The following is a 9,871-nucleotide window of genomic DNA, read 5'->3' as shown; positions in this document are numbered from 1 at the left end:
TACTTGTGAATTAATTTAAAAAATGTTAAGTAACAATCGGCTCCAGGGGGCGCCTGGCTGGTTCAGTTGGAAGAGTGTGCGACTCTTGATCTCGGGGTCGTGAGTTTGAGCCCCACATTGGACATAGAGATTACTTAAATAAATAAATATTAAAAAAAAAAAGAAAAGCCAATTGGCTCCAGAGAAAGGAAAATGGCCTTATGTTGTGGTAAATAAAAGGGGGGGCGATCTTAACTTGGACAATTGGATCATCCTACCTGGGACTTTAAGCCTGGATGAGTGACCCAGGGACACAGGCAGGCAGAGTGCGCTTCAGTTGGGGACAGGGCAGATGGAGTGCCCACGGGGTGTGGAGCCAGCGGAGCCTGAGGTGGCCTGGCAGCAGTGTCCTTGACAGTCTCCTCCCGGGGCAAGACTTTGGCTGTGGTTCTGCTCCCTTAGCATAAGAGAGAATAGCCGAGGGAACTGTGTTGAAAAAAATAATGAGGATCTAGCAGCTGTACCAGTTATTAAACTTTATTATGATTAGATACTATGTTGTACTTGAGTTACTTAAGAAGTTTGTATAGCAGTTAAAAAGAGTTAAATAAAAAATCCGAGAAGGAACATTTAGAGACCATGAAGTTTCTCTTAGAAATTACAACAATCCTCTTGAGAACGTTTGGCTTACTTGTTCTGTAACTCACACTAAACTCCTTTGACTTACGAGACCAGTAGAGCTGATTAACAGTTGGACCCCCACCCCCCCGCCCAGTCTTTCTACCGGAACACAAGGTGTGACCAAGGGCTGATTGGTTTTATTCCTGCATATATACAAAGCCGTTTATAATAAAAGATAAATGTACAGATTTGTTACAATAAAATATTAACCTTGTCTTCACCTTTCTTGTATTGACTTTTTCATAACTTAAATGACCTTTTCTCTATCATTATAAACTAATGGCTGCTCATATACTCATCGTCCAAATAATACTGTTTATCCCAAACTAGACAGTAGGACACCCCTGAAGCTGATTCCCTTGTTCTTTCAGTATCGTCCCTATTTTCAAATGTTTTTTGGTTTCTGGCAACCAGATAATTCAGACACATTTTGATTCTTCTTATCCCAAGATATGGAATCAATAACCTTACATGGAGTTCACATTCCCTTTGGTGGAACTTAGTATCAGAGTAAGGGCTAAAAAACTGTATTTCTGAAGTCATAAGCTTACATTGATTTTTCTAATTTGCATGCTGGTACTATTAGCCTCTACTTTTTTTTGAGGTTTTATTGTTTAAGACTTTATTTTTAAGTAATCTCTACACCCAACGTGGGGCTCAAACTCACAACCCCAAGATCGAGTTGCACACTCCACCGACTGTGAGTCAGCCAGGAACCCCTATTAGTCTCTACTTTTATTAGTTTGTGATTTTATCCACCAATAACATTTTCCTTTGTATCTTTAACTTTCTGTAAACTTCATAGGACAATGTTTGGCATGTATGTAATAGGTATTTAATGCCGAGTGAACTCTCCAGAACAAATCAATCAGTTGTTTTTACAGCAAAGGGACCTGTGTGAAATGATGCACCTCAACCTCCAATTTGATGGTTGTTGCTGACTATAGTCAGTGTGAGTAAGGGTGACATCATTGGCCAGCTGCCTGGGTCTGGGGAAACCTACCTGCTCCAGGGGCAGTGAATTAGGGTCTGTTGGTAGAGATGCCTCTCTTCTTACCCCCCCTACTCTTTCCTTTTGTAAGGCTAGAATTTGTATCTTCCGTATAAAATGACTGCTTTGCTGTTAGGTCTTGAGTTTAAACTCCCAGGGAGGATTTGAACGGGGCCTCCTGGTTATCCTGCCAATAAGGTACACTCCTGTTGGGCAGGCAGACCTTAGGCCACATCACCCTGAAGGCTGCCCAGTAGTCTAAGGATTGCTGGCTGCCTTTGGGCTGGTTGGCCATTCCTTGTTCACTCCGCTACGGGAGAAACGTGGTACCAAGGTTGGGGTCATGTACATGTGCCTCGTAGGTCGACCTAGACCTCCCAGTTCCAGGACTGCATATCCAGATTGGAAATGAATGGCCAGAGTGGAAAACACATCAGTGCCATTATACTCTTTACTAGTCTGGGGAGACTGCCCTCACTCCTCCCAAACAGCACCTACCACACTTCCAATATTCTATTTATCACCATTCTCAATTTTATGCTCGAGATATACTTGTTGGAATACTGAGTTACAAGAGCTTTCATAACTGGGAAGAGCTATGAAATAAATGCTGACCTTTGAGGGCCTACTCTGTGCCAAGCATGGTTTTTGGCATTTCACACGTATTAATTATCAAAACAACTATGATAGGCATTTGCCTACGTTAGTAGGTGGGGACACAGAGACAGATAGGATGAGCAACATGCCTCAGTCCTATGTTTGATTCTAGAGGCCACCAAAACTCTCCCTTTAACCTTCTAGTATTTATAAAAAGTATGGATGTTGATAACCCACAGAATAACTGTGAAGCTAAAATCTGCGTGGTATAGAAACTGTCAATAATTAGAGGGATGTTTAATGATATTTCAAAACACAAAGTACACTATCTCTCAGAAATGGGAGCTACACACAAATTTTATGACCCTAAATTATGATCAGGATAATTACAGTAGAGAAGTCTCAATTCAAACCCATACAGATAGATAATATAGGGGAGAGATATTAACTTAGTAGCCTTGTGGGTTAACTCTTCAAATACTAGAGCACATATAACTACAAAAAATGGAGGCGGTATCATTCAGAAGAAGACGAGGAGTTTTGGTATCTTGTCTGGCTGAAAGTGAGAGGAATTCTGAATGACCAACTTGATTATGAACCAGAAGGTACAGAACAGGTAAACCCTGAAAGACCACTGGAGGTGACACACATAGGTCTTAGACATGCTGTACCAGTCTTGTTTTTAACGAATCTCTGTTCCTTAAAAAAAACAGCCAGAGGTGAGGGTGAGGACTTCTTTTTTAGCATCTGTTCTTCTCGGCTGAGTCCATGGTAAAAGTCATCATGCAAATAGCCAGACTTTTTTCAGAACTGGCTCTATTCCCGGGTTGGGAGGCTTCACTCTTCTGTGACCCAACGAATCTTGCCGTTTTCTCCAAGCCGTACAGCTCCACTGGCTACCAGCTGGAGGGCTGCAGGAAATATTTTGTGCTCTGCTAATTTCACTCTTTCAGACAGAGTTGCAACAGTGTCATCTCTCTTCACTGGAACAGATTCTTGTAAAATAATTTGTCCAGCATCTACATCTTCCTGGAGAAGGAAGAAGAAGTTTTGAACATTACTTTCTAGCTAGTACTATTTACATATAGACACTAATAATATTTTGGTAGAGATACTCACAGCTACAAAGTGCACAGTACACCCAGTGACTGTGACCCCGGCTTCTAGGGCTTGCTCGTGGGCGTTTGAACCCTTAAAAGAAGGGAGCAAGGATGGGTGAATGTTGAGCATCTTCCCTGGAAATTAGTAAAAACACAGTGGTCAGAATTTAAAACTCCTATGTACTCTACCAAAGGAATGTATGTTTTTCTGTCTAGAATCAGGGGTCAGGAGGAAAAGGATTTCTCTGGGATGGGTGTTTCTTCGTAAAAGACAGAAATGAAGTAAAGGGAAATAAAGGTTTTCATCCAGGAGGCCCTGGGGGCAGCAAACTCCCGCCTTGCACAACTGAAGAGGCGCCTGCAGGGCAGGGAGGTCAACTCTAGATCACAGAGCTCTTGAGGAAAATTCGGCCTGCCGCTAGCACGTACTGTTAGAAAGACAGGAGACTCCTGCATTGCATCTATGTGCTTGACTTCTAAGCACGAAGTGGCATGTCCACCAGCCAGATGCTAGACTGGCTAGTTCTGTGCCTTACGGCACCACAGCTCTGCCAGTTTTCACTACACCACAAGGACTCTGTCTAACCATATTCACTTAAGAAAACAGGAAGTCTTTGGAGAGAGAATCCATTTATTGTCCAAACAGGTGCACAAAAAAGGACAATAGGATGCAGTCAAAACACAAAGACACAGTAACACAAGGCATGTTTTCCAGAAACAGTGCCCACCTTGCCATGTGTGGCAATGGTCTACACTTCCTAAGGAGAGGATGGACTCTTCATTGTGGGATATAGGCAATCACTTCCTTTTGCTTCTACACAAGTAAAAATGTCTCTACTGAATATTTACTCAGAAGATGAAATATGAGTAATGTGAGTAACCTAAGCTTTTTTAGAAAAAGTGATTAATTACAGCAGGCCAAAGAAAACTGATAAAAAGCGCAGATAAAATGATCATTGGGTCATTCTCTGAGCTGAGGCAAAGGAAATTAAATTATGACCTGTGTTAAAATGGCCCAGTAAATATCTCACCATTGGGATTGTTTGGGAAGCTAATGACCCTGCATTCTGTGTTCAGTTGATTTCTCAATGTGGCGTCACACAATTTTTGCTTACCATCCCATTTCCTGACAAAGGGGCCAGATAAAATTCTCATGAATCCTGCAAGACAGACTATGTCTGTGGAGTACTCTTCAAGGACTTGGTCAATTGCTGTGTCAAATTCTACACGACTTTTATATAATTTATGATTAATTACCTGTAACAGAAAAAGATAGGCACAACTTTTTCAATGGATTACCAAAAACGATTTAAAACTCAACCTGTACATAGACCATACTTCCCTTCTTTCTCATGAAGACACCTCTGATATGAAGAATTAAGGAATGGAGAGGATGAAGTAGAAAGGCAAGCCCAGCACACACCCCAGTCCAGAGATCCAAAGAACAAGTTGCCCTTACAGATGGAAGTCCTGTCGGGGAGGTGGGGAGGTGGCGGGGGTTATGAGATTAAATACAGTCTGCAGGAAAGACATTTTTCAAAGTAACTCACTCTGGTGGGAATTCCGGCTCTTTCGGCTTTATCTAAACCAGCCACTGCGGCTTTGTTGGAGATAACAACAACAATGTGTGCACAGCTACCTGGCTCCCTTGTACTGTCTATGAGAGCTTGCAGGTTTGATCCTGAAAGAGAAACACACAAGTAAGCTCAAGTTTCTTAATAAAGATATGTTCCATTTTGCATAGTGAATGTCAAGATTTCCGAATAAATGTCTTAGAAAAGAATGGCAAAATATGTGAGGCTTTTAAATTCCCTTTCTCTTGAATGGAGTAATAGCTTATGAAAACATAGGCACTCTTGGTTCTAGGATATGTAATTGCTCCTGCAAAATAGTATCTTATGATCGAGCACAGTAAAAGAAACAGTGTAACATGATTTAAAAACTGGTGAGGAATAAGCTGCTTAAGTAAGAAAAATCAACTCTCTTTTTTTTAAGATTTTATTTTTTTTAAGCAATCTCTATGCCCAATGTGGGGCTTGAACTTACAACCCTGAGATCAAAAGCCACATGCTCTACCGACTGAGTTAGCCAGATGCCCTGAAAAATCAACCCTCTTAAGAAACCACTATGACCCTTACAATAGCTTCTTTACTTTACCATCAACTTGGGCCTAAAGTATATTGAAATCTTAAAATGGACTTGGAAAGCAGTTACACTTCCGGGAATGTATCCTAAAGAAATAATCAGCTATGCACCTAGAAATGTACTGTATATTTACAAAAATGTTCATAGCAATGTTACTTACAGTAGTGGGAAAAATAAATATGCTATCTCCATCTGAGAGAATATGATACTCTTATTATTATTTTACCCCTCTATCCACAAGAGTCAACCATAAATTTCATATTCTTATTACCAATTAAAAAAAAAAAAACAAAAAACACCTCAGCTGTTTTAAGACTTTTTAACTAGAAAGCTATGATACGAAAGTTGGATTTTCCATCTTTTCTGGTTTCTCTTTCTTCAATCATCTTCCTTATACCCTCTACTCTTCCTTTAGGTGTCTCAAAAGACTGAGAATAGTAGAAAGACTGAGGACACAGAATAAAAGTCCTTAATGATCCCCTGCCCCCGCTCTACTGACAGTTTGCTCACAATCGGAAGGAGGTTTTTTTGGGGGGGAGGGGGAGAGGAGGAAAGAGCATTTCTTTTTAAAATTAATTAATTTTTGAGAGAGAGCCTGTGCGTGAGCACAAGCAGGGGGAGGGGCAGAAGGAGAAGCAGACTCCTCGCTAAGCAGGGAGCCCGATATGGGACTTGATTCCAGGCCCCTGGGATCATGACCTGAGCCGAAGGCAGATGCTTAACCAACTGAGCCACCCAAGCACCTGGAAAGAGCATTTCTACAGCCCCACAGTAAAGAAGAAGGCATATCTTACCTGTTCCAGATATTAAGACAGCCACTCTTGCCTTTTTTGGTTGGACAGAGAAATGATTTTTCAGGGTGCCATTCTCCAATACTGAGCCATTTATTTGCATGGTTTCTATCAGATTCTTGACTTTCACACGAGGAGAACCTTCATTTCAAACACACCCAATAAATAAGAATGGAACAACTGTGAATTAACAGTAATAATGGAAAGAAAAGTATTTTATGAAAACTTGAGAATACTTCATTCTGAAAATAAGATATGCAAGGACTAAAATGAAGAATAGACTTGTAGTACTTAATGTTACTCATTCATAAAAACTTCCTGAAAGAGAACATGTATAATTACCTACTTCAACTAAAAGCCACAGCACGTCACTATCTTGTGGCCTCAGGGGAGGCATGTGACCCAAGTGAGGCTATTCAAAGATCTGACACAGGATGTTGAGGAAGAGAGGGCCTCCCTTACCGATTGCAATGTGAGCTCAAGGATGTGGGCTCAAGACATCCTTCTGGTATTTGGAGAACCTGCTTGAAATGAAACCTACATAATGAAGGAACGAAAAGCAGACACGGACATAATCGGCAAGCCCTGGCATCTCCTAGCTAATGTGAGTTGGTTTTCTGCTACTCTGCTAATTTCTAGTACTTCTAACAGAGTCCTGAGTACACACAGCACTTGTCAGGGTGCTTCACTATTCCCTGAATTCGCTTGAGACAAGGTCTTGCCTGTGGAAAGATTACTCTGGGAAGTGATCCCAGGAAACCAGAGGGAGGATCTGGGAAAAGTGATATGGAGAGACAATATAAGAGTGTGTTATTAAACTGGTCACCACTGTGGGCAACTGGGACTTGATTCCACTGCGACCCTCAAAAGAGCCATGAAGACTCTGCCTCAGAACTGCTCCCTTCTTCTGTCTCTAAAGTGGGTATTTATTCACCTCATTGGTTACGGGTTGTCCTGTGGGGTGTAGCTGCGCATAGGGACTACTACACAGAGGTGTCCGGCAGAAATGAAGAGAAATGTGTTACTAGCTTGGGCGTTGTCACGTTACAGCTGTGTAAACGCAGCTGCCATACCAATGGTTCGACTAAAAGGTGGGCAGAGCTTCGGAGGCAGGGCAGAGTTGTATTTCAGGTTATACACTAAGAACAACGAATCAAGGAGTGATTACCTTCAGGACATGCAACCACCTTGCCAATCACCCAGGCTTCTTCCTCGTGCTGGTTAATATCCCTCAGAATCTGCTCTGTCAGATCCTTTGATACCACGAGGGCAGCCCCAATCCCACAGTTAAATGTTCTGGCCATCTCTTCCTCAGAGAGATGTCCTTCCTGCTGTAACCATGAGAAGATCCTGGGGACCCTCCAGGTCTGGGCATCTGAAAACAGGCAAGAGTTGTCTCATTAACCTATTGTCTCACACAAAATATAATGTATGCCTTTATACAAAGCTGTGGAAATTATAAGCAGCACTGCTATTTTATATAGGGTAAAACTATAAATTGGCCTTTTCACAATTTTGGGGTAGGATCCATTTGTACCTCAGATATCAAACATTTTTGCTGACACACTTGGCCAGTATTCACAGTTAAGTGAGGTTTTGTGCTGCATTAACTAAGTTCTTAGAAATCCCTTAATGGATTAATTGTGTTACCAGCTGAATTCCAGTAAAGGTTTGAGAATGTTAAGCTGGGTCTTAGCGATGACCAAAACATACCCTAAGTATGATGCAAAACTAGGTGGCTTATGTTACAGATTTAGAAGAAACATATCCACTATTTAAAAATAGTTACACTATATAAAAGGTTAAAATCAAAACCTTGTCCCTCCGTATTTATTTTTTTTTAAAAGATTTTATTTATTTGACAGAGAGAGATAGCAAGAGCAGGAACACAAGCAGGGGGAGTGGGAGAGGGAGAAGCAGGCTTCCTGCTGAGCAGGGAGCCCAATGTGGAGCTCGATCCCAGGACCCTGGGATTATGACCTGAGCCAAAGGCAGATGCTTAACGACTGAGCCACCCAGGCACCCCTATTTACTTTATTTTTTAAAGAGATTTTATTTGAGAGAGCGCGAGAGCACGCATGTGTACATGCGCGGTGGCGGGGGTTGGGGGAGCAGAGGGACAAGCAGACTTCTGGCTGAGCGTGGAGCCCAACACAAGGCTTGATCCTAGGATCCTGAGATCACAACCTGAGCTGAAATTAAGAGTCGAACGCTTAACTGATTGAGCCACCCAGGCACTCCTTCCCACATTTACTTTAAATTTTAGATTTAGGTCTGTTACAATACAACAAAAATCTCTAATAAAAATCTTTAAGTAAAGGCATAAACAGAACATACATATAATTTAAATTTGGATGGTTCTTTGGAATCTGTAGTTATGGGATCTGACTTGCCAAACCTATACTAAATTAAATATTTACTTATGATGCTCCTAAGAAAGGGAAGCCATTACGGATTTAGCTTTTTATTAAATAATAGGGTTAACGATCAGTTCCCCTTATTAATTTGGTGTATCTGCTGGATAATCAGTTCTTTATTTTTATTTTTTTTTTAAAAGTAAACTCTACCCTTAACGTGAGGCTTGAATAAACTCAAGACCCCAAGATAAAGAATCGCATGCTCTACTGTCTGAGCCAGTTGGGCACCCTGGATAATCAGTTCTTTAATGCTCTAGAGTTAATACAATTTTTAAGGAGCATCGCATGTCTATGAACCTTCTCCTCTATCAGACTTAATTCCATTTCTACGAGCTGGGCAATGTCCTTTCTTAAAAGTTGAGCTCAAAAGATTTAGCTACTATCATGTTCACTGTTGTATCAATAGTCAAAAGTCAACAGCAACATAAAACCAAATAGTGGCATACGCATATAAAAAAATGGAATACTCATCTCAAAAATGACGCTATTATGACAGCTGGATATTGATATAGTAAATGGTAGAATAAATAGCAGATTTCCAAACTATGATCTCATTTTAGCAAAATGATTTACAAAGTATTTGTTTGTAAGCAAACAAACAACCAAACAAACCCTAACAGGCTAAGAGCCCAGTTTCTACAAATGATCAGATCTGTCAGGAGTAATATAACCAGTTGCAACTTTGTTGTGTAAACGCCTTACCTAAATCTGTTGTCGGAGTATGATTCCTAGAAGAAATCTCAGAGGCTGATATAAGGGCCTGACTTTCCTCTTTACTGGGACACAGACATTTGTGTGACTCAACCACAATCACAATGGCCGTTGGGAATACGGTGATATCAACTCTACATTACAAGCTAGTTCTGACTCTTCAGGTTCTCTCTTAGCTTCACGTACTGATTCTACTGTTGGCTCAGCACATCTACTCACGTGCACCCACAGCTGCTTCCCCTCACGAGTGACCTCTCCACTTGGCCAGCCCAACTGGATCAACCCAATTTTTTTTTTATTCATGTTTCAAGGCTATACATGCTCATACTTTGGGAGAAAAATCACCCAACCAGCTTCGCCTTCATCTTCAGTGCTGCTTGCTGTCTCATTCTTGTTTCTCCTGTCTCATTCTTGTTTCTCCTAGTCTACTTTATTATTTACTCCTTTCCTCAAGCCCTC

At 41.2% G+C, this 9,871-nt stretch overlaps 1 protein-coding gene across 4 annotated transcripts in view; it reads right to left on the bottom strand.

Annotated features, from left to right (window-relative positions):
- Positions 1-500: 500 nt before the first annotated feature.
- Positions 501-9,871, bottom strand: part of GART (phosphoribosylglycinamide formyltransferase, phosphoribosylglycinamide synthetase, phosphoribosylaminoimidazole synthetase) — a 31,866-nt gene continuing 22,495 nt past the window's right edge. For 3 of the 4 annotated variants that reach the window (XM_036087489.2, XM_036087491.2, XM_036087490.2), the window contains exons 17-22: positions 7,453-7,659; positions 6,288-6,425; positions 4,899-5,029; positions 4,464-4,605; positions 3,368-3,483; positions 501-3,277 (exon numbers count right to left, since the gene is read on the bottom strand). In XM_036087489.2, coding sequence (XP_035943382.1) covers positions 3,086-3,277; positions 3,368-3,483; positions 4,464-4,605; positions 4,899-5,029; positions 6,288-6,425; positions 7,453-7,659 — 926 coding nt within the window. In that variant the 3' untranslated portion in view covers positions 501-3,085. The remainder of the gene's footprint in view (positions 3,278-3,367; positions 3,484-4,463; positions 4,606-4,898; positions 5,030-6,287; positions 6,426-7,452; positions 7,660-9,871) is intronic. The other variant, XM_078076910.1, reaches the window with a different exon arrangement.

The sequence above is a fragment of the Halichoerus grypus genome, chromosome 1, assembly GCF_964656455.1.
Source record: "Halichoerus grypus chromosome 1, mHalGry1.hap1.1, whole genome shotgun sequence".
Taxonomy (NCBI): domain Eukaryota; kingdom Metazoa; phylum Chordata; class Mammalia; order Carnivora; family Phocidae; genus Halichoerus; species Halichoerus grypus.
Note: the sequence above shows the minus strand (reverse complement) of the source record. Positions and strands in the feature narration are given on the sequence as shown.